The 25,345-nt window shown below is 37.4% G+C and overlaps 2 protein-coding genes across 2 annotated transcripts; one reads left to right on the forward strand and one right to left on the reverse strand.

Annotated features, from left to right (window-relative positions):
• Nucleotides 1-624: 624 nt before the first annotated feature.
• On the reverse strand, nucleotides 625-14,010 carry LOC145606839 (putative ubiquitin receptor RAD23a). The gene is made up of 14 exons (XM_081662682.1): nucleotides 13,886-14,010; nucleotides 12,122-12,186; nucleotides 11,879-12,000; nucleotides 10,049-10,210; nucleotides 8,243-8,281; nucleotides 8,074-8,165; nucleotides 7,951-7,992; nucleotides 3,817-3,994; nucleotides 3,346-3,480; nucleotides 3,205-3,270; nucleotides 2,187-2,234; nucleotides 1,989-2,098; nucleotides 1,149-1,227; nucleotides 625-1,076 (listed from the first exon to the last, which is right to left on the reverse strand). The coding sequence occupies exons 3-14, from the start codon at nucleotides 11,942-11,944 to the stop codon at nucleotides 960-962; spliced, it is 1,134 nt and encodes a 377-aa protein (XP_081518808.1). The 5' UTR covers nucleotides 11,945-12,000; nucleotides 12,122-12,186; nucleotides 13,886-14,010; the 3' UTR covers nucleotides 625-959.
• A 488-nt stretch (nucleotides 14,011-14,498) lies between these two features.
• Nucleotides 14,499-17,003, forward strand: LOC145607242 (protein FAR-RED IMPAIRED RESPONSE 1-like). Its single transcript, XM_081662963.1, has 4 exons — nucleotides 14,499-14,603; nucleotides 14,888-14,929; nucleotides 15,090-16,557; nucleotides 16,711-17,003. Exons 1-4 carry the CDS (start codon nucleotides 14,499-14,501, stop codon nucleotides 17,001-17,003), a joined length of 1,908 nt encoding a protein of 635 aa, XP_081519089.1.
• Nucleotides 17,004-25,345: the final 8,342 nt, after the last annotated feature.

Genomic DNA, 25,345 nt, shown 5'->3' on the forward strand with positions numbered 1-25,345 from the left:
CTCCTTCCTTTTCCTAACTCCCTTGCCTCACCTCCTAAGCTCCCCCTATCGATTCTTTCCACCTATTTTAGCTCGCTTACAATTCAGAAAGGGTTTTATTACCCCTCAACCTTGATGAATAGTTATAGTTATTATTTCATTTCACTCCATGCATCCCAATACAGCTATCACCCCTGCAAACTCCTCATTCCCCAAGCTGTTACATGGTCTACATGCCAATGTATAAGCACAGTGTAAACACAAGTACTGAAGTACACCACGTTTCGAACATCAATAATTGTTGAGCATCATCAACAATAACGCACACAGAATGTTTGACATAATATCATGCTATCCTCAATAAAAAAAAAAATTAAAAAAAAAATTAAAAAAAAAGCACGTTTAAACTAGAAAAGGTAGTTTCTGTTTTTAACATAGGCCTAGTATATGAATGACCTAAAGTTAGGTTCATCCTGCTACTTTTGTCACACAACTTTTGATGTCTCAGAAGAATAAATATGGCATATATGTAACAAAATTGAACAGGGTCCAGGTTTTGGCTGTGAATGAATGATACGTACTACAAGTATTTACTTTAGCAGAATAAAGAGGCGAGATTACCAATAGAGGAGAGGCTGAACAGGGTTTCTCAAATAATTTAGTAGGCTGCACTATTATAAGCAACCAACGCATTTCAACAATATGTTAAAATTGTACATGTAATCCCAAATGCAAACAATAACCTTTAATTTGTAAGCCAGGGAAAACATTATAAATGGAGATGAAGAACCGGAAGGAAAAAAGACTAGGTTAAAAAATGGGGAAGGAAAAAAAATTGCCAAAACAGAGTGGATATCCACCAATGATACTCAAACCAGTTTTGTTCTCAAAAGCTTTACTATATCAGATGGTGACAACTAACGAAGTACACTTCCCTACAATCAGCAATTCAAAGATCAGTAACCAAATATACCTCCTGTCTAATCTTCATTGTCATCAGCATGCTCCAACAAGTAGTTAATTGCTAGTTCTTCACTTCGGTCACAAGCTAAAAATGCTTCAATGACTAGTGCTCTATCAAAACCCATTGCCTCCAGCTGGCCAGAAGGAACAATATTAATCAGCATCTGTTGCATAAAGTCAGAATATAAAAGCAAGCATATCCATACCCGTTCAATAGCCTCCTGCTCCTCTTGCGTGACACTAATTGCGTGGGGTAGATCCTGCTCAGGCTGGTCAAATATATCCCTACAGAGTGAAATCAACCAAAAGTTTTTTATAAAAGCACTATAATTTGGATTAATTAAAAAAAAAGTAAAGTAAACAACAGTTGGTTTCTATTCAGTCAATACAATGACTCAAAGCAAAAGTTTGGTAAATAAAAAAATTTAACTAAGCCCCCACATATAATTTGCAGAGGAAAATTTGTACAGCCAATCCAATCCATTAAATGAGCAGCCAGAACTTTAAAGACTGTTCAGATTGTGAGTAAGTGATCATCATAGATATCCTCCGCACAGGTGTTTCCACACCAATCACACCAGAAGTCCAAAACAAATAGATTCATTTATAAGAAAACCATCAGGCATATTCTTTTCAACTGAAAAACCACTCTTTAAACCTATCTGAACTTATTTTGATTGTGACTTGAATTTGGGTAAACCCTAATCTAAAATTCATTTTCCTGAAACTAAATTTTTATATTAAAGTGAACAAAAAAACCTAAATCTTCTAAAAAAAACAAATGGTAGACAACAAAGAAAATACTTCAAGCGTGCCCATTTGAACAATTCCAACATCACAAATAGAACAAAAGGGCATAATATTAAAGAATATAATTTGGCACATTATGATAAGGAATAATAAGGGATATGCATCAAAAGTCAGTCAGTACTCGGTTGTAAGTAAATGCACAGCAGGCAAAAAAAAATCAGTACTTTGAAAGATAAATCCGAAACATAACAGTATCAACATTGCCTGATAATCAGCGAAAACAAACTCCTACTCACCCTTCAGAGCCATCAAGAGGTTCATTTAAGAGTTGAAGAAACTCAGCATGGTGATCCTGAATCAATCTTAAAAGCTCTGGGTTTTGTTTTCCAAGCTCCTGAAGCATTGGCTGCATTCCAAAACATTACTCCTGCTTAATACAAGGTTCATAAAGATTAATAATTATCCAAATATCCAAATGAAACCGAAATCAAAACCTGTAAAATCTGAGGATTCGTTTGCACCATGTTGCGCAATGCCTGGAACTGTAAAACCAAAAGTCAAAAGCATAAGCATGAAAGATAGTACGGAAATTATTTAAATCCTGTCAGTACAAACTACAAGAAAAAAGCCTGCACCCAAGCAATGCTATATATATACTTCTTATCAAACAGAAATTTGATTCTAATATATTTCTGATTACAGATGATTAAGCCAGATCATGACTGATTCTGTAAATAATAGGAAGCCCTACTCTTTACAATTTCAAGGCTGTTCCAGGTGTTATAGTTGTTCCTTAAAGATTTACTATAAAGGATAGCTTGATTAGCCTTTAAATGAAGAAACTAAATCGACTTCAATTGCAGACATCCAGAGATTGATCACATACGTCTGTCACATGTTTGATTCTTAACTTTTACATGCATCTGAAGCATAAATATGATATGCCCATCCCAAACTGGCATGAGTTAAGTACAAGTACATCACTCTAATTACAGTGTCTCTTCACTAATACAATCTGATATTCTGTCCCATTGCTTTCTACCATTGAGTCTCACGTCATTATGTCAATCTCCTCGATTACTCCTTTTGCAAATCTACTCCTCTCAGTCCCTTTCCACATCTTCTCCAAACAACAGTTATATCTGCTCTTTTAACCCTCTTGGCAGTTTGTCAACTATAAATTTGCAACAGATTACATGGTCACAAGTTTTAAATTAAAAATTAAGTGATAAAACATCTATGGGCCGATACAACTTGAGCTATGGACCAATAGCACTTGTGGACTCATAGATCTCTCCCCAACAGGAGTATCCATCTACCATGGCTACCAGAGTAAAGCCTGCTTTTCGAAGATCATATAATGAGCACATCTGAGATCTGACTCCTCATACCCACTTTACGTACAAGGTTTTTGCACTATATATCTCAGAAATGCAAACTAACAATGCAAGCATGTCATTTTAGATGAAATGAATAAGTATAAAGTGAAAGGAAAGAAAAAAAGAATCACACCTGCTGATTGTTTCTGAGAAAATCAAGTGATCCTAAGCCACCAGCAGCCGCATCAGAGAGTGACTCCTAGTCATTTCCCTCGTAAGATTAGAAAAGGATACAAAGTCTTGCAAACACGTACAAATTAAGAATAAATTCTACCTGTGGAAACATATTTAGAGGAGAAGCATTTGGTGCCCCAGAAACAGGATCCGTCCCGCTTTCTGTCGCAGTGTTCACCAGATTTGCTGGAAGCTGTGGCACTGGCTCAACAATTTCTGCGGTGTGTGGAATTTCCTATGTACAGAACAGTGGAACATATTAATGCTAGATAAATCCTAACATATACTCCCTCCGTTTTCCTGTCTACTCAGTTACTGTAGCAATAGAAACCAAGGAAAAATGGACCACTTTTGCTTTAATTAGGAGAGAGATAGAGAGTAAGGGATTTATTTAATATAGTTGGGACCCACAAAGTGGGTTTGTAGTTAAGAAAAAAAGAACAAAAGGTTGCCATAAAAGGAATAAAGTAAAAGTGAGTAGAACTGGAAAAATGGATAAAAACAAAAGTGAGTAGAACTTAGGAAAACAGAGGGAGTAAAACACTAGACCATTTGAAAATTTTGAACTCACAGAATACAAATAATCTATAGCCCGTTCAGGATTGTTGTAAGCGGCCCTAAGAGCACGGATAACAGTATCTCTATCCCAACCGCCGCCACCAATATCCATAATTTGCTGTATGGTCTGCTCCAGATTACTACCGGCAATTAAATTAGAAGCAGCCTGATCATAGGTAGCAGTGGGTGCACTACAAAAGGAAATCAAGAGTTTTAGACTGAAAGAAAATACACACAATAAATACCCAGACTACTACCTGAAAGAGTCACAGCAAAACAAGCAATTCACTTGTTTCAAATACACACCCCAGCTAGAAACATACTACCTGCATTCTTTTTAATCGCAACATTTGAAATTTTACACTATTCACACACACTTTTTTGATCAAATTATATGATTTATATGTTGGAAAAATCAGTCATGCGGAATCTTGTTGGATTTATCTCGAAGCACTTTCAAAATATCAACTTTTTAAAAAATTTGAATAAAATATGATTGAAGATAATAATGTTATAAATGTGCATTGGCAAGCGTAAATTACCCAACATTACGATTAAAAAAGAACGGAGGAAGTATAAACTAGAGAAAGCAATGATGTTTTAGCCAAGTTGAACTGATTTTATACTTCTTTTTATTGCCATTAGATGTTCCAGGGATGCCATTCTTCCTAAGGTCAAAAAGTGGGTGAAACAGTTATATCTGAAATTATTTCCTAACATCCATAGCCACTTTGTGTTTCACATGATAAAATCAATAACTCAGCACACTAAACCATCATTTCAATTCATTAGGAAGCATTTGAGACCAGGATACCTCAAAAAATATGCTTTAGATTGAGCTTCTTGAAAGATGGAGCACTAATTCACAGACCAAAACAAAATAATTCGTAGAGAGGATTTATAAGGATTCTCACAACAGGAATAGGAAGAATCTATGGACAACCTAGCACAGCTACTTTGATATTGTTTCGAATGTTAAACTGATATGACATGCTAAGAAAATGGGAATACTAGAAGTAAGGTCATTTTAGATTTGTACACACACTAGAAGGGGTTAACCAATAACACAATCTCGATTCTGGAAAAACAACATCAAAACCAGAAAGCTATATTACTCACGCACAAAACCAGAATAAAAAAGAAGGTGCCTGTGGAACCCCACACAACAGAAAGTTATAAACTGGTCAAATGCAACAGTGCAACACCTAAAAGCATGCTGACTAACTGTACTTAAGAATGCACGAAAGGGACATTAACAATTCAGAAATTCCCATGAACCCTATTTTTCCAATGAATTAAAGCATAACTAGTACCCAAGAAAGTTTGGCTTGCCAGCAGTAATCTCCCCCCAACCCCTTCTAGGCCTGGACTATATTATTAAGAATGCAAATTTGAACACTACTATCTTCACCATTACCTAGGCGACTAGGCCCCTTACCAGAGCTATTCCCATCATAAACCATTATAAACTTTCTTTATGCTCCACAATACCTAGAAGAATTTTTCAATTTACATGTTGAAAGAGTCACTGTATAGAACTGAGGTTAATCATGAAGAAGACAATTGTCAGAACAAAAAAAGAGGATCCTTATTAGTTGAGAATTTCTGCTACTTAATCTAAGAACACTGTGTGACCTTGATTTCTCTTCTACTGGTCTTTGGATATTGAAGACTGCCTACAACTTTTTTTCCTTGGAAGCATGAAACATAAAAATTCCAGCAGGAAAAAAGCTCAAGCTTTTTCCCCGGCAACTGATAAAATGTGTCGAAGTAAGATGAATCCATTGATCACCTCTTGCATTTATGTTATTGGACAGAAACGCTACAAAAATTATCTTTACATTTGCTTGGGATGAAGTGATTTTCATAATTCATTACCAGTTCCTCTGATAAAGTGGGGTTGTGATAGGTAGTTGACAGCCCATGTAAAAATGTTATGTTATCATGCAACATCCCCATGACTAAAGATAATTTTTTTCACAGGGGTACTTCCTAATCAGCAACATTGCGACACACTCACTTCATAGACATGGGTGTAGTAAAAACAATGCTAAGGTTGCTAGATCATCATCTGCATGACACATTGTCGCCATGGTTTTATGTCAAATAAGCATGGCTTCTAGGAGATACAATAGTGAGACAATAAAAAAAAAGAGGTAGAAGTAATAATCTTACGTCTCGACGAAGCAAATGGTTAGAAGAATTGACTAAATCTATTGTAACTGTGGGGTACAAGATTCGCAATATAAGCCAACGAAAGAGCCAGAAAGATGTTGGCATTATTGTGGATAACCTTACCAACAATGAGGTGAAGGTTTCAAGATCAACGAAAGAATGAAGATAGTACAGGTTAAATGCAGAATGGAAACTGCTAAATTCAAATCCTATACACCTCATGTCATCTTTGAGCAGAAGTTGAAAAAGAGCTTCAATGCGAATGGCATTTCTAAAAGGAAGATATTCATTAGTCTGATTGGGCTTGTAAAGGCAATCAGCTCTGGTTAAAAGAAAAGAAAATGGTTAAAAGAGAAGGTTAGAACTAATGTACATGTAATATACAAGATGTGAGATTAAGGCCAACAGAGGAACCAGAATGAAGTTGGCATTATGGTGGCTGGTCTCACCAAGAATCTGGTGAAGGTTCCAAAATCAAAGAGTTAAGATAGTATAGGTTAAATGTTGCAATGAAACTATTGACTTCAAAGCCTATGCACCTCATATCATCTTTGAGCGACGGTTAAAAAAGAGCTTTAATGAGGAAGGTATTTCTCAAAGGGAGACACACATTAGAGAAAATCTGAATGGTCCTGTATAGGCCATTATCTCTAGATCTGCAAGTGCATATAGAGGATTTGATAATGAAAGTAGTCACGAGGCACTGAGGCAGGGGAGACTGAATTTGAATTTGCTATGGTATATATGACTTGATCTTATCCAACCCAGGTTTACAATTTACAAATTGTAAACTTCACTTGATTTAAATTGATCTAATCAAATCCATTAGATTTCCTGAAGGAACAGTTACACTAACAGTAAGGCCATACCAAATGAGAGAGTGGCTACAGAGAACAAGGTGTTGGTTCATAAGCACACACCGACTCAAGAATAAGAACAAAATCTTTCTGAAATAAAGTGCATTTATGATTAAAGAAAATGGCTTAAATTGTAAAGCTAAAGATATGCTTATGCATGGTGAACAAGGATGAAGAAGCCATAGATTACTAAAGGGAGAGAAATTGGCTTGAACTTCCTATTTTGGAGGTTCCAGGCCTAGGTGCAACACTTAGAAGACACTTGCAGACTTCCCATGTCTAGATCTTGTTAATTGAACTATACATGAGCCACCAAAGCATGATTGCTAATTTTCCCCTCTTATTCTCCATTTATAAAATGTACATTGGCGACACCCCTCTCTGTCTTTTGTTTTTATTCTTCATTGTTTAGCATAGTAACCCAAAAGGTCACAGAAAAAGACTTCCTTTTTTTTAAAAAAAAAAAAAGTAGAGGTTAATAAAGCATGAGCTTATAGGCCTTATACAATGCAAAAACGATTTCAAGATATTATTAGACTTTAATTCAGCTTTGTTCACTTCTTAAATTCCGTAGACTTGTCAAACAAATACTTCAACAGGCTCTTGGTTAAAATAAAATCACTAATCCCCAATCTGAAAAAAGTAAGCAGGAATTTCCTCATGCTAAATGTTACTATGCCTCTTCAATCACTAAAAGTAACTGAATTCAAAAAATTAAGCCAAAGTTGCATAAAACCAGCAAATTTCCTACTTGATGCTATAGTGAATCTTGAACCCTTCAGATGATAGTATAATAAAAAAGACTTCTCTTCTATCAATCTCGCAATCGTTCAGCAGCTATGTTTTACAATACTTGCTTGACAAGCAATATACACACACATTGGTTCACATGTTTTAATTTTACATTGAGCTTTGAAAAGAAATTGAATAACTAGTAAATCACATCTAGTAGATAGCTATTAATTACAACTAATCCTTGTGGATCTACACTATTAACCTATCTTCACAAGCCATTCATAGGCTATACACTTGTGCCCTTGTGGCCACCAAAAAAAATATAAAGCAACAATCTTATTTCAACCACAAATTGTAAAAGTGAATTAAATTTCACATACTTGGAATTTTGAGCATTAGAATCAGTTGCACCCTTTGAGTCCCTGCAGCAATTAACAAATAGATGAAACAACTATGAGAAATTTATCTAATATAGCACAAATCATAATGCTATTGAATCTTACATCTGTACTTCAGGTGGGGCAGCTGCAGCCGTAGTACTAGGTGCAGGACTAGGACTAGGAGCAGGATTAGGATTAGGTGTAGGCTGTACGGACTGTAGCAAGACAGACATAAGAGTTAATAATGACTAAGAAACCACAGAGTAGTTTTTAAGTGGGAGACCAACACTACCTGGGCACTTGAAGTTCCTCCCACACTTAATGTTTTGCTCTGCAAGATAGTAATAAAATAAATGAAAAAAAACACAGCAGAAGTGAAAAGTAATATTATCAAAAGACGGAGAAGAATCTAACATTAAAGAAAACGGAAACACAGTGCATAAGCATCCAGTAACAAGGCACTCTCCGAACTACCATAAAATATAATTTATTTTGCAAAAGACTTGTATTGCAATTTTTGGCATGTCGAACACACTTTGAAACATATCCAACAATACTATGGCTTCAAGCCCTAAAGACATCACACAGTTTTGATTTTTGAACAAACAAGACCATATTCAGGACGTTACCATAAAGTCCTTATTTTGCAAGCTCCTTACAATAACGCCCTAAATACCATAAGGTCCATAACTTCCACTCCAAACCATCAACAAAAAGAACCAATGTGGAAACACAATCTCCAAACACGTCTTATAGCTTTATTACGAGAACTGGGCATAAAGATACTGAAAATTAATACCCTTATTCAAACATGCACAAAACATAAAAAGAAGGAAAAGTTTGGCTAAATCAAAACACAGCAGAATATTTTTGAGGTGTGCTCCATTTACGATTCATTTCTTATTATGTAGATAAAATAAGCCTGGAGCAGATATGATGTTCTCAAGCACTATTATATAGCTTGGGTAGCAGCTCAGGATAAACTGAGAACAAGGGAGAAATTTCAGAAGCTTGGAATCTGTGAAAGTGAGCTGTGTGTTATGCAATGATGAGAAGGAGAGCACAGCACACCTTCCGTTTAGATGCCCCTACATTAAAGTTTGCAATGCATAAATATGCAAGTGGTTGCAGATCAGATTCAATCATAATGACAGTTTTTTTCTCAAGCAGGAAAAGATGGAACAGAATTCATCAATCCAAAATGAAGATAGGAACAATGTTGGGTAGTCTGGCTCATTTGGTTATCATATCGGGTTTGTCAGCAATTATGCTTTTAGGAACAGAGCTGTAATGACACCTTATGTGGTGATTTCAACCACCCATCAAGCATGAGGTGTATTGGAGAATTTAGAATCTGATTAATGACAGATGGACAGCAATTTCTTGTTTTAATGTTATCAAGAGTATGACATAACGCTAGTGTACTCTTGTGTAAAAGGATGCTAGTGTAGTCGGATGAGATGCCTAGTGTGGTCAAGGAGTATGACCCCATTTTTATCAATATAAATGTTTTTTTACCCCTTCCCCCCAGCCCCACCCACCCCAAAAGAAAAAAGAAAAGGAAAAAAGAATAAAAATAAATAAAAATAATAAACTTCATTGCAGAGGGACCAAAACCTGAATCATCGAGAGTTCAGGTTACATTTTTAATGATGTGGATATTCAGATTCAGACAAATGTCTGATATTGATCCGACTAAATTTAAGAATAATTAATGAGAACTATCTTAAGAAGGCAAACATTTGCAAGCACTTTGAGCTTGTGGCATCATCTAAATTTTTAATGTATACTCTTTGCTACATTGCTTCAAGGTTTCCACAATGTCTCAATGTTAGAGAAAATAGTAAAAAGGGGAGCAAGAGGGAAAAAGAAATATCAGACATCTACTACTCCTTGCTACTCTGTACTTACAACCTCTTGAACAATGTAAATTCTCTAGCTAGCCTTCACAGGTTAGTGCTAAAGCTGCATATTTCTGACCTCAAAATTTACAACAGTGTGCTGAAGAGTGATCATGTCATTGTAATTAAATCCAAGGAAACTAAATAAATAAAAAACAGCACAGAAGATGAATATAATTTAGTAAAGTGAGAATTACCTTGCTGAGCATGACCACAAGGAAGCCATCTTCAGAAACCTTATTTTCTGCCAAGGTTGTTTCATCTTTCAAGACTTTCCCATTATGAATTAGTAACTGCTGCCCACAGGGATAATTATCTTTCCCTTGCACATCTTCAATATTTTTCTTCACCGCCATAATCTTCGGACCAATGCAAATGCAAACAGATGAGATACATTTCAAAGAATACTTCATGAGCTACATTTTTTATTGAACAAACATGCGCAAAATACATTTTTTTAAAATATCCAATGATAAACATACACAATCAAGAAGTTTCATTTACTTCCTACGACCTAAAAGGAATGCATCACTTTCGTTTCAGTCTCTGAAAGTCGGCATTTATATATATATATATATATATATATATATATATATATATATATATATATATATATATATATATATATATATATATATCTCATAAAAGTAAATTTACAATAATAAGAATGAAAACATTATCAAACAAGATCCCAACCAAAATAATCTTTTCACACATTTAATGAAAAATAGCAATCAAACTTTATGAAGTCTAACCTTAATAAAGAAAGTGTTACTCTTATTCATGAATGGAAGAAGTACAAAATCTTTGATTACAAAAAAAGTCAAGTATGGCCTATTGAAGAGCAACAAAGGTAAAACTAATGCATTATAGGAATCAATTCAGTTAGTCTCAACTTTGTTTGAATAATACATATGTTGTTCGAAATTGTCTTCATGTGGAAGTGTAACGAAAAAGACTCCCTCCTGTCCTTCAATAATTCTCCTCTATAATAATATACTACCTCCATTTCTTTTTAGTTGACACATATTCCTTTTTAGGAAGTTTCTTTTTAGTTGACACGTTTCCTTTTTGGGTAAATTTTTTTACCTTGCATTTACAAGCTACCCCACTTGCTTTTTCGTTCTCTAGCACTCTCTCTCCTCTCCTTAATATATGTGCCTAAATCAAACGCGTCAACTAAATAGAAACGGAGGAAGTATTATTTTGGTCAATCTCCAAATAATTGTCTTGTTACCTTCAACAGATTTTTACCTTACCCAACTCATCTACCCCCTGTAATGTAGAATTTGTTATAATTTGCTCATTAATTTTAGCTCATTTAATAAATGAGCAAAAAAAATTTGCTCATTTATGAAATGAGCGAAATTTAATGAGTAAATAACCCAGGTGTACAAAACGGGATCTCCCTGTAATGTGGGCCCTACCTCTATCTTACTCTCATTCTCTCTCTTCCTATCTAATGTAAAGTGGGAACCCTCCACAAACTTTTATTTTTCCCTCAATCAAATTCTTATTCTTATATATCCACTATCTACCTAAAAAGCCTATACTTTCCTACTATACTCTTAATATCATGGCCAAGCCTATTAAGACAATAAATTCACGATGAAGAGAGTAATAATTTTGTTTGAAACTGTTTGACAAAAACTTATTTCGACTTAACTTATCTGAACTCTATCTCTTAGACAAGTCAAATAAGTAGAAAAAAAACAAGGCCTAATTCACCAATATCTAAAATCCTTAAGATATATTATTGCAAGCATTTAAAACTCATAACTTATCATAAAATGACAACTCTATATTACTAACCTGTTATTATAAACCTCAATCAACACAAAAATAATTTCCCCATTGAATCAACTACAAAAATCTAAACCATATTTATTTAGTTTGCTGACATATGATGTATACACTATATGGAATCAATGCATGAAAACATTGTTTTAAAAACTCAGTTGCATAACGTCCATCCATATACCAAAAAAAGTACATTAATAAAATAAAGGAGAATGATAGATACTAACAGTGTCATTGGGCTGAACTCGAATCTCAAAATGACTTCCTTTCAGTGTCTTGACAGTCAACTTCATTTTCGGCAAATTTGAATAGAGAGGGGAGTGGAGGAGAGTGTAACACTCCCAATTATCTAACAAAAAAATATCAAAAGTCAAGGGAGGTAAAAAGGTGTAACGAAGCTCAACCTGATTATAGAGCACAATTGCCATGGTTTTTAAAACAAAAGCAAGACTAGAGCGAGAAGTAAAAACCTGCTAATCACTCTTAAATAGCCAAACAATGATCACAGCACTCACACAATCTTCTAAATACCCACCTGTAACCAAAAACAGTAAAGACTGTTTTACACCACAACATACAAAATCGGGGGAATCTGATACATTTACTCCACCCCAATAGAAATAATTGTTTTTTAAAACATCATAACAAATATTATGTTGGCTCCAACTGAATTCAATCACCAACCAACAATATTAAATCTCAAACTAAATCTTTAGTGAATACTCTTTCTGAATAGAAGGAAGTAAAATAAAATAAGTACGAACATCACTATATATAACTTTAATGACCAGCAAAACACCAAAAACAACATTTAATGAACAAATCAATAACACAGTTAATCCTCTTAACCATTAAAATAGCCGTAAGTTCACCCAATCCCAATCACCAAACTATAGTCTGGAAACACTACCAAAAATCTACACCAAGGAAAGGGAGCAGTCCAGATTATAATTTAATAAATAACCAACAGATAACAGATGTGTTAACTTCACAAGTCCTTCCATTTAGCAGTTTCCCATTGCTACTAGTTGATCAGTTTCCTAACTAAATTGTCAAATCATCAAATTCTCACAAAAACAAATAGTAATAAAGTTAGCTTGTCTTCGATAATCTAAGCTTATTTATGCACCGTAAAGATGTAACGCAATACCACGCATCTCTTCATTTATTACACACTTGGGTAAGAGATTTATACCCCAAAAGGGAACCTTATAAATTTGGGGCAATTACATACAACTGTAAACCAAGTCCAAGGCTCATCAATATCTTCATATAACCTCAAAAGCTAACAATGCATAGTCCCTTAACAATTAACAAAACTCGGCAATCCTTTTTATTTCATCACCCAAGCATAATTATATTTGGGGCATCATGTCAAAAATCTAAGCCTAAGCATTCCATTCTTGTGACCATCATTATAAACACATCCATCTTGATTTCACTTAATCAAGTATTAATAGATACCATACATGTTCATACCAAGTAGTCATATTTAACAATTTCCGGCCAAACAAGATTTGTCTAGTGTACAAAATATGACCCTAACAAGCACAATGGTGAAAACATCAAATCTACTTATGAAGCCCAAAAAATCAATAACTACATAAAGTAATATTCTCATACTCAGTAATAGATAAGATAACAAATTACAAACCACAATTTCATTTTTTTTTTCCCCAAAAAAAAATACCTTATAAAGTTATAAATCATTCCAGCATAGTGAACGTGCCGAACGCAAAGCACATCTATATGCCTGCTGAGTTAGGGAAATAGGGGCAAGAACAATATTAAGAGGGTTTCGTAAGGGTTTTACTGAGTTTAACCATCGAACCGAGCCCGAATAAGATATAGGATCGACTCGAGCTCAAAACTCAGTCTTGGCTCGGGCTCCAACAGGCTCAAAAATTATTGGCTCGGCTCGTAGTTTCGATTAGGCTTTAAATATGCAACACATTAGCAACCAAATTTCACTCAATTATCAAACAAGGTCGATAAATCACATAAAATTCTTCTCTTTTAATAACAAAAACGTAAATTGCATACATCAAAATTATAGCAACAAATTCGCTCATTACATAAGTGATTACAACCTATAGTTCAATAATCCACATTAGATGAACCCTAAATTGAGTATACTGAAAATTAAAATTAACGATAGCGTGAAATAAAACCCTAGATTGTGCAATTGATATTCGCTGATTTTGAATACCAAAAAAAAGAGGAAAACTTCATACCTCAATAGAGAGAAAGAGAGCTCTAAGTGCGCTTCAATGGAGAACTCAGAGTGCGCTTCAATGGAGGAGAGAGAAAGAGAGGTGCAGCGTTAAAGTGAAAAGCTCCAACGAGGCAAAAAAATGAAAACATATGAGGTGTAGCATCAACCGTGAGATCTAAACAATATCAACGGTCTAAATTCATTCTTGTTTAAATTTGGTTTTAATTAATTTAAAGATGTTTTCATTAATTTCATATGATATGATATGATCTTTTTAGATTAACCCTTGTCGCATAGCTCCTATATGTTTCTAAACATATAGGATGACAGTTCTGTGATTGTTGTGAAGTTGGTGTAAGGAAGTGGGCCCAATAATGCCAACATGTATGCTTACATGTATAACGGAGCAAATAGCTGGCTAATCTTATAACGGGAAACGAAATAATGAGCGGGAAAACAAAAGGCAAGTATTCATTTCCTCATTTTGGTAAATTTTTTTTTTCTGTTTCTTTTCGAAAAACTCAGAAAGGGGGTGGAGTCAATTGAGGAAGGCGAAACCAGTATTGAATTCGGACATTGATAAACTTAAAGTTGATTTCACAAACAATTAATTTTATACTCCAATTGAGAAGATGCGAAATCGTTTAGTGGATATATTGGGGGTCGATTTAGCTGAAGCCATGCATGAAGAAGGTGGTCAGGGCTGCGCGAGGGAGCTACGGTTTGATACTGAAAATGTGAGTATTTGTAATTGCTGTTGACTATTTTTGTTATACGCTGTTATTTATCAATTGAATGAACGAATTTGTCGTTAGGGTTTGTCGTATGTTCATGTTGTTGGTGGATCTGTTGTTAAAGAGTAATGGGTGTATAATTGGGGTCATTGTGTGTTGAATGTAGCTGTATTAATGTAACAAATTGCTGTTAATATGATGAATTTGTATAATTAATTATGGTAATTTGAAAGTTATTGGTTTTGATTAAAATATTGGATATGGGAGCTGCTTCTGTGTATTTATAGGGGCTTGAAATATCAAACACAGTAGAATTGGTTCATGATCTGGTATGTTTTAGTTTCAATCTGATTCATATGCTTAATATCAAAGACTGTAGAATTGATTTTGTGATTTTGTTTGTTAATGGTGGTATGTGCAATAATATGTGATCAGTGTGGTGGATTTGTCAATGTGTATTTATGTATAGTTTGGTTTATTGATATGTAGGGTGTATGTGTTGGACTTGACTTTGAAGATTATGAAGAAGAAGGTGTTGTTGGTATAGGAGTTGAGCGGGAATTGAGCAGTAGTGATGAAGAAGGTGAAGGAGTATTTGAGTATGTAGATGAGGTTGAGAGCGAGGGAGATGCTCAGGGATTAGACCACGACGAGTTTGAAGAAGCAGAAGAGGGTGTAGGGGATGTAGGTGCAAGTGGATCAGGGTTTACAACTCCCAAAAGGACAGGGATGGTTCAGACTGTTTTTGGGGAGGAGGAGGAGGAAATACCACCCCCTGCGGTGGGCATGGTATTTGGAAGTTGGGAAGAGGTAGATACCTATTTTTGGAGATATGGTAGACAGAGGGGGTTTGGTATTGTTAGGGCAGCAGCTGGGTGGGGGAAGGTGAAGAAGGAATTGGGAGAAGGAAGGTGTTGTAAGCAGAAAAAGAATGCAAAGTGGACATGTGAGTGCTATGGGAAACCTTCAAGGAAGCGTAAAGTAGATATGTTAAAGGAAGGTTTGGCACATGACGAGGAAACAGCTGTGAAGCGGAAATCCAAAAAATGTGGTTGTCCAGTTGAGATATATGCTAGTGTGAATGAGGATGGGAACTGGGTAATTAGAAAGCAGAATTTGGAGCATGATGGTCATATTGTTACACCTAGAAAAGCGAAGGATGTATCAATGTTTCGGAAGCATGAGTTGCTGGAGAAGAACAATCACTTGGTGAAGCAGGTTCAAAATGCGAACAAGTCTAGGGTTAAAACATCCCAGATGTATAGTTCTTTTGCACGTGAACGCAATGGAGTGGAGGAGATGGGTTTTACTCAGAAGGACTTGGAGAATGCAGTGGCGGAGAAGAAGAAACTTCAGCTTACGGAGGGCGATGCTAATGGGATGATTGAGTACTTTAACAAAATGAGTTCAGACAATCAAAATTTTTTTCATCTTTGTAGATTTGGGAAGGATGGTGCGTTGCAGGATGTTGTATGGGTAGATGCGCGTAGCAAGGCAGCATATGAGGAGTTTTGCGATGTAGTGTGTTTTGATAGCACCTACTTGACTAATAAATTTCATCTTCCTTTTGCGGTATTCCTTGGGGTCAACCACCATGGGCAAAGTATATTGTTTGGGTGTGCCTTAATCTCTCGGGAGACTGCGGAGACGTATGCGTGGGTTTTCAGAACATGGTTGCACTGCATGGGGGGTAAAGCTCCTTTGGCTATCCTTACCGATCAGGATCCTGCTATTCGAAAAGCCTTATGCGCGACAATGCCTGATACGTGCCACAGGTGGTGCATATGGCACATTCTTCACAAGTTTGGGAAGTACTTAGGGAAGGTTGAGGATTATGATGCAATAAAGGAAGAGTTGGAAAATATAATCTATGGGAGTTTGGAAGTTGATGAGTTTGTTGATCGTTGGGAGGAAGCAATTTTGTACTACGAGTTGGAAGACAATGAGTGGCTTGAAGGTATGTGGTGCAAATTGTATGCTACATGTTATTGTTTCAGCTTGTGTGATAATACGTTATCATAGTCTCACTCACACACATAGTCACAGTCAAATTCACCACTTTAGATTGTATGTGATTGATACTGGGATACACCATTGTCTGTGACAACAGGGCTGTATGAGGAGAGGCACATGTGGATCCCTGCGTACTTGAAGCATTTCTTTTGGGCAGGAATGAAAACAACGCAACGATCCGAGAGTTTCAACCATTTTTTTAAAGGATATGTTGACAGTCACACGACCTTGTCTGAGTTTGTTGTTCGGTACTGTGATGCTATGTCGATTAGAGCGGAAGCTGAAAGAATAGCCGACTCAAACACACTGCGTTATGTCAAGCCAGTAATCACTGATTTCCCAGCGGAGTTATTGTTCCAAAAGTGTTATACGGACGCCAAATTCAAATAAGTGCAACGGGAGTGCACTAAGATTTTGTATTTGCGCTGCTTAGATCAAATCGAAATAGGGACTACTATGGTTGAGTTTGTTATTGAGGATCGTATTTGGATCAAGCCTAAGTATGCAAGGAAAGAGGAAGTGACGAAAGCACGGAGATGCTATAGGGTGTGTTTTGACAGGATCACATATGAAGCTGTATGTGATTGTAAACACTTCGAGTGTCGTGGGATAATTTGTAGGCACATGATCCTAGTGTATGACCTAAGTGGAGTGACCATTGTTCCTGAGAAGTACGTTTTGCGTCGTTGGCGGAAGGACGTGCAACGGAAGCACACACGAGTTAAAGTGGCATACCACGATCCATTGAAGACAGATGAAGTGAGACAGTATCAAAAACTTATGGGTACTTATGAACCCATTTGCTCCAAGGCTTCCACTTGTAAGGAAGGTGTTGAGGCTGTGGCAGAGCTTTTGCAATTGATGGATGTCAGAGTTGATGAGGTTTTAGCAATGGTAGCCAAAAAGCGTGAAGAAGCAGCAAAAGCAGCAAGGGAGAGTGCTAATGCTGCTGAAACTGAAACAGCAGCTACTACTGACCGCACACCCTCATCAGTTGGACAAAATAGTAGAGGTGATGGCTCACACAGACCAGGGGTACAAGGTTCAGTATTACCAAACACTAGCACACCTGGTAGTGCTTATGTAGGCAGTTGTGAAGGTTCAGCCCCCAGTGTGATTAAAGACCCACCCTTGCCGAAAAAGAAGTCACATCGAACCACGACTGTAAGGTATCCCTCTTGCACAGAGAAAAAGGGAAAAGAAAAGGCTGCAATCAGAGAAAAAAATGCAGCAAGGGCAAGAGCAAAGAAGGCGGCAGCTGTTGCAGCTGCCCAAACACCTGTGTCTTTGTCACGAAATGAATACATTAGATCGGCCGGAGGAATTCAAATGAGGGATGTTGATGGGTCATTAGGGTACTTCACTAGTAGGAGTGGTAACTCTGGTGGGGTTTTTGCTAGTCTGCTTGGAGTAAGTCCTCCTTACAACAGTATGGCTACCCCAAGTTCCCATCCCCTCTTGTAGTTGTGTCTCAAATAATGACTGGATTACGTATTTTTTCAGGGTAATTGAACCCCAGAATTCTATTATTTAGATATATCTATTTTTGCTGATATAAGGAATGGGGATTTGCAATTTACTCTTTCTTAATATGTTGTTTGAAGCGATTGCTAGAAAAGGGGGGTATGTAGTGGTACTTTATGTATATCAATATTGTACCACTCATCCTCAAATGGCACAATTGTTTTTGATACGTAAAACCAAGTATACTAGTTTGAATGGTATGTAGTGGTACTTTATGTATATCAATATTGTACCACTCATCCTCAAATGGCACAAATGGTTTTGATAAGTAGTACCACGTATACTAGTTTGAATGGTATGTAGTGGTACTTTATGTATATCAATATTGTACTACTCCATATGAATGGTATCAATTTAATTTAAAACCCAATAATAAAGAAAACAAAAATGAGTAATGGGATTAATTGACAACAATCAAAATATCACTTAATTTGAGTAGATTACATCAGAAGTTAAAACATAAACAACTTGTTCAACAGTACCATACTGAAACTAATAGAATGTTCAAACTTGTTACCAACAAACACAACATAAATCAAAAGGCATATACACTAGATGATTAAGGATTATCAGTCGAATTTTTCTATGGTGGAAGTTGAGTGACCGTAATCACCAGATCCTTGGGCAGATACCTCTGGCGACCAACGATCACGCACATGATAAGGAGCATAGGGTAGGACGTCTTTGGGGCTGTCGGGGCTCCTCTGGCGAACTTGCCATTGTCTTGGCCTCGGCCTGTTTGGTGGCACGTCCTCCACCGGTGGCTGCACTCCTCTGCCAGTTGCACCACCAGCCTCTGTGGGTTCCTGTCCGGAAACCGTAGCCCCTCGTCCAGCACCTCTTCCACGGCCTGCTGTACCACCACGCTGAGACACCCTCTTTGTCGCTGCTGTCTTAGCAACCTGGGTGGGTCTTTTTGTTCCCCCCAACCTGAGAGGGCTTTTGTTGACGCTTCCGGTCTGTGCGACGGGGATCTCTGCCTTCGCCTTCTCAATGCTAGCAATGGCCGTGGTAACATCGTTCAACTGAGCCTGCAATGCACTACATATGAACTGATGATCATTTAATTGGTCTGTTAGCAACTTCTCCTTAAGTTGGAGGAATTGCAACTCTGTGTATTTTGGGGGATCAGACTCTACCATTGGTTCTTTGCCTTTGTTACTCTTCACCATTGTTAAGAAGAAAAGAAAGTGTTTTGACACTTAAACAAAAAAAAAATTGACAGACGAAGAGAAGAAATTTGAAAGACCTTTGAAGAAGAGGAGGGAGACAGACAAAGAACACAGAGAAAACTAATGGGAAATAGATTGTTGAAATGGGAAATTGGAAGTTACATAAATAGAGTGGGATGAGGAAGTTATTGGATGATGTCATAAACTCTTCAACTTCCTTTTGTCAGTTTTCCCTATGTCTGTCTTCGCGCCATTTGATGTGAGGCAATTAAATATGTACCATTAATGTACCCAATTTCAAGATGGCACATTATTTCGTAAGTTAAGTACCACTACAATCTTTTTTAAAAAATAGGCTACATACATTGTTCACGTGGTTCATCAAATGGACGGTTGATTTTCCAAAATAATCACATATTAAGTGTCCCTATTACTATGTGTTACATGTTGTTTTTGTACATCATTTTAAGATACCCTGTTACAGTATGGGAAAAAAGAAAAATATTTACAAAATAATAAAAAAAAGGACCATGACTAACCCAATCAAATAACTTCCCCCAAGGACAAGCGTAAGTCACTCATATATCGTTCATCCGTTTGTCGTACATCATGGACGTAAAGCGCGCATTGATTCATTACTAATCCGCAATGTTTGTCGTATATCATCCTTGTATTGAGTCACTTTGTAACACAACATACACTTCCATCAACCACTTGATTCTATATTCTACCACTATGCTGTTAGTGGTGTAAATTACCTGATGTTATGTACCACTGTGCAGTAAAATGGTAGAAATTGCAGGCCCTTTGAGTGAGTGAGTTAGTGTACTTAAATTTGTGAAGTGGTAAAAAAAAACCTTGAGTATTCCATGGTTTGGAGGTTTATGCAGTATATATTATGGCGTTAAGAGTCCTTGGTGGTTTGGTAGAGGATGGAGTTACGTATACCTTAAATCGAAACAACTACGAATCGGAATCACTATATCATCCTTGTATTGAGTCACTTTGTAACACAACATACACTTCCATCAACCCTTGTGTAGGTAGTTATTCCGCTACTACGCACCCTATGGTTCTCGCTTATCGGAATCCAATTTTAGTGCTTCGATGTTCTACCCTACTCCTATAAACATGTTTAGGGGCAATAAGGTCTCTAAGCAATACCCTAAACATGTTGTATTCACCCTAATCTTAATGACCCTTACCATAACCACTTATCCAGTGGTACATTTAAAGGTCAGTATTGTACCATTCTAAACGATATGGTACACCAATATGTTTTGAGGGTACCATTAAGAGGGAAAAACGTCTACGATACCACTTGATTCTATATTATACCAGTACAAGAAATTACTAACAAATTAGGGTACCACTACTTTGTTATGGTACTGATTAAGATTAAGTGGTACATCTTTGTGTGGGCCTAGGGTACTTATTACAGAGAGCTTTCACCATATTTCTTCTCCATATGTGCAGTTTAGGTAAATATAGCATGGTGGAGAAGTGTAGAAGATTGAATGTGTAAAAATAATAGGAACTGCAATAACAATACTTTCAAAATAGCAAATTTTATTATTTCAAGTAGGAGATCATTACATTACACGAAAAAAAAACAAAAAAAAAACAATAAAGCTGAAAATAAACAAGGCTCCAACAACTACTGCAGCAAGGAAGACATCCAACAACAGCAACCCATGCACTACCCGGAGGGGGGAGGGGGGTTGAAGGTGCTCTCGTTGACCTGGAGAAACTTCTCCAGGGCCAAGTGTGTTGCCCTCACCTTCACCGGCCGCTTATCGGAGCCGTAAGCAATGCCGTGTGCATGTTGGAGAAGAGAAACGTACGTGTAGTACCTGATCTTCTTCCCCAAACAGAAAGGGCACCTGAACCCCGCCAAGGTTTGACGCAGCTTCGTGGTGCCGTGGACAAGCGCAATGTATGGTTTCTCCAAGCACTCCTCGAGCTCGGAATCGCTATACACCGAAAAGTCACTTGAGGTCGACATGTTTTGATTTTTTTGTTTTTTTTTTTGGAAAGGAAGGGATGAAAGGATACTTGTTTTTTTTTCTTTGGTTTCTCTTTGTTGATACGTTCTGAGTTTGTGAATGTTCACTCCCTACTTGATGTGTATTTATAGTAAGGTAAGGGTGGGTCAAAGTCTCGTCTGCATTAATTGGGTCAAATATTGTACCACTGAATGCTGTTGTGTTTCCCAGTGGAAGTTCTAAAGGTGCATCATAATTTTTTGGAATACACTGTTCACACACACCTAGGTTTGACCATGATTTCCAAAGTCATTGGTATCCCGCAATTCCGAATAAATGAACAACTACGTACACAAATGTACCACTAGAAGCTCAATAGTATATGTTACTTGCCTTATTTGTACTACTAAGAATAATAGTGCAGAACAATACATTGCATAGCTTAATGGGATTCCCATGCATTGAACGGTACATTATCTTTTTCAGTACTTTGACCTTTTGTATGACTCATGTTATTTAATTTTTTTTTTTTGGAAAACGTTTCACTGATTTCTGAAATGACATGTTCACACGCATCTACTCTAACCTACAAAAAAGTCTAGTCTACGCTGTTCGCTGTTCACACTTTGGTTAGAGTGGAGTGTAGGGGAGTGGTCAAATCGTCAACAGTGGTATAATATCTTCTAAACTTGAACAATAAATCTATAGATGGTACATTAATTAAGAATACATTGTACCACTGCAAGATAGGTGGTAAATTAGCACTTACATTGTGCCACTCATGCCTACTTATTACGTTTGGCAGTTATAATGTACCACTAGTAGCTTGTTTCTGGAATGCCCAAAAAAAACACCAGTGATTGTTTAAATGTACCATTAGTTTTCGTTAAAAAAATTAGTTGTTAAATTGTACCACTGCGTTTTAATATGCACCTAAGCAGCGTCGTTAGTGTAGGCATCCTGTCTGTTTCAATATGTACACTTACTATAGACATTGCAAAAAGGCCAACTATATACATGGAAACCACTATTTCAAATCACAAATACTAGCAAAAGTAATAGAACTACTGTTTTCTCACAACTTATAGAAACCACCCAACTAATGTTTTGGTCAAAGCTATTGATGTTGTCGAGTCTTCCTCCCGGCTGGCACTATTTCCTCGAGCTTGTCCTTCAAATCATTTGCATCGCACTGTGCATCATCTAGAAATAAGTTGGCCCTAGCCATGTGTATCTTGCCCTACATTTGCATCGAGGCGGAGTAGTTAGGTCAGCATGTAAAAATGGTTGTCTGCCAAACTAAGAGAAACAAACTCCTTCAGAGATAAGGCAACACTTACCACACCAAACTTTGTTGTGAATCTTCTTGCACAAAACTTGATTGCAGCAAGCATGAACACCCCACAGTATAACCTAAAGACAAATAACAGGGACACGATAAGTCAAAGTTGATAAATGGCAAGGCTCAAACAGGATAGACATTTGTACAAATATACTCACGTGTCACTAGGGCCTTTTGGCTCAACGATACACTTTTCCCAGCCATGTATCTCCCCATCCTTCCAAGACTTATCACTCATAGTAAAGAGCACATCAATCCCTTTGAGCTGGACACCAAGTGAATGATTAACATAGGTTAACAACAAACAACATTTAAAAAGAAAGCCTCTAAGGTACTGACTAATTCAATTCACATACCACAGTCCTAAGTACTTGTGCATGCTTTTGGAAAGGATCGGGGTAAACTGAGTCAATCATCCACAGCCTTCTGGCCTTCAGATCCAGTGCAATGCAAAACCAATGTGCATCATCTGGCGACTCCCGAGGAACAATTAGCACTGGGACAAAGATCTGCATTAAGTTCATAAAGATTACCATCAGCTGCGCAGGAAATAAAGACAGTCCATTAAATCATCAGTACTCCAAGGCCACACTTACTGTTTTCACAAGACGCATTCTGTAACTAAGAAACAACTGGCCATACTTCTCGCATACATGCGCTTCATTGTCCTCTTTCAACAACAGCCGGCTCTGCGAAATCAATGTACCTTGTCATACTCATAAAGCACCATTGCATACTCAGACAACATTAAACAGGGTGAAAATATAATTCTCACAGCAAAGCTCGGATCGAACATAATGCACTTGCTCCGGTCCAAAAACTCCGTGGTAGCCCAGAGCTTTGTGTAAAGCTTGCTAGCCATCCTTACGTACTGATCTCCAACCCTTTCTCTTGGGTGCACAACTGTAAAAGCATCCCTCTGAGTTGCTGTCATGTCACCACAGGATATTAACACCAGACCAAGACTGCACCAATGAGCATTAAAACCCATAATTAGCATTAACAACAGAGTCATGGAAAAAACCAAATCATGAAATGAAATAAGAAGTCTACCACAAAGGATCATTAAGGTCCTTCCACGAACGGACATACTGTAGCATACGACTCTCAAACGTAGTATGCCTTCTTGTGTCAGACGCTTTCTGGGAGCACGCGGCCTCAGTCGGTTTAACCGCACGCTTGTCAGCGGTACCGGCCCCTTCTTCACCTTTCTCCTGTTCCCCATCAGAGGAATCATCACTTACTCCCTTATCAACGTACACCGTCGTGCCCCTGGTACCAACCAAACCAAGCACAAAGCCACTACTGGCTTCATCATCCTCTTCCTCCAGCTCATCCCCACTGGCACCTAACTCCTGAGGACCTCTCCGATCTGCTTCATCCACAACACCTACATCCTGAGCAGCATTCACATCTGCTTCCTCCCTCTCAGCCCCAGAACCAACCAAACCCTCCTTCTCCAGCTCACCTAGTACATCCACACCCCCCGTGTAATCAGTCACTGTCTGATGTGTTCATTTTATATATATATTTATCCCCGTCCCTTGGTCGTAATTAGTAGTGTTTTTGGCTCCTACGAGCCACTTTTATTACTAATTTGTGTTTTCCAGTGCTTTGGTAGTTTCGCTTGAGTTTTGTAGGAATTTGCGTACTTGGAGCATTTTCCCGGGTTTTTCGAGGAGCATCTACAAGTATTGGAAGACCGCGACCCAGTTCGATAGCCCAAGACCGATTGGAGGGATCAAATCGGTGATTAAGGGCTCGAGTATGAAGATCCAAGGAGGAAACTCGGATTGGGCCAAGGAAAAGAGGCCCAATCGAGGTTTTGGTGGCCCAAGCATTAGCGGCCCGGCCCAGGTTCTCCGCCCGGAGGCGCGCCCGGCCGGGCGGGGCCAAGCATTAGTGCGCCCGGAGCTCGCGCCCGGACGGGCGCGAGAAAACCTCAGAGGAAGAAAAAGGTGGGCCCGGTCGGGCGGCCCCTTGCCCGACCGGGCGCGTGTAGATTTTAGGGATCTTGATTTCCGATTATTTTGTTTTAGCGGATAATTCTTGCTTAGTATTAATGTAATTTTATTAGGCAAGATTTAACACTTTTTTATTATTACTTACTCTAGTTTTTATTCTCTTCCTTCTCTCTACTCAACTTTCTCTCTCTAGACTTTTATTTTCTTTCTTGTTCCTCAACTCTTTTGTAATTCCGCCGTCTTGGTACGATTTCTCTCTTAATTAATCTTAGTATTTTATTCATTCTATTTTCCTTCATGTCTTGTTTAATTAGTATGTTTTGCTTAGTTTTAATTATGTCAGAGTAGTTCTCCTTCTAGGGTTTATGGGGATCTAATAAATAATATGAAGGGGTAATTTTGTGATTGTTGATTATTAATGTTTAATTGATTTCCTATTGATTGTTTAAATGCTATGCAATTAGATTTGGCCAGGTTTAATTGTATGAGTTTAGCAATATTGATTCGAGATTCGAGAGATGAGAATTGATGTTTAGGCTTAGTTTCAATAGGCAGATTAATTTATAAATGGTTAGGTCGAGATTCGAGAGATGAGATTTAATACCGGTAAATTAATTCTGTGATCGTAATACGTAGCGAAAGCCCTTTATGATCTGATTAATTAATGCATTGATGATTGATTATTGTGTTTTACCCTGGAATATTGTTTATTAGTGAACCTATGCCCTAGGCTTTATTATTATTG

Source organism: Chenopodium album, chromosome 23 (genome assembly GCF_948465745.1).
Source record: "Chenopodium album chromosome 23, dcCheAlbu1.1, whole genome shotgun sequence".
In the NCBI taxonomy this organism is placed as follows: Eukaryota; Viridiplantae; Streptophyta; class Magnoliopsida; order Caryophyllales; family Amaranthaceae; genus Chenopodium; species Chenopodium album.

What these genes read in the sequence shown, in the direction of transcription:
- LOC145606839 (XM_081662682.1), bottom strand. Translation starts at nt 11,944, where the DNA reads ATGAAGTTGACTGTCAAGACACTGAAAGGAAGTCATTTTGAGATTCGA. An exon ending in TCTAATGCTCAAAATTCCAA is followed by an intron (nt 3,995 to 7,950) that starts GTATGTGAAATT and finishes TTCCTTTTGTAG; the next exon opens with TGCACCCACTGCTACCTATG. An exon ending in CCTCTTGATGGCTCTGAAGG is followed by an intron (nt 1,228 to 1,988) that starts GTGAGTAGGAGT and finishes TTCACTCTGTAG; the next exon opens with GGATATATTTGACCAGCCTG.
- LOC145607242 (XM_081662963.1), top strand. Translation starts at nt 14,499, where the DNA reads ATGCGAAATCGTTTAGTGGATATATTGGGGGTCGATTTAGCTGAAGCC. An exon ending in TAGAATTGGTTCATGATCTG is followed by an intron (nt 14,930 to 15,089) that starts GTATGTTTTAGT and finishes ATTGATATGTAG; the next exon opens with GGTGTATGTGTTGGACTTGA. An exon ending in AGACAATGAGTGGCTTGAAG is followed by an intron (nt 16,558 to 16,710) that starts GTATGTGGTGCA and finishes CTGTGACAACAG; the next exon opens with GGCTGTATGAGGAGAGGCAC.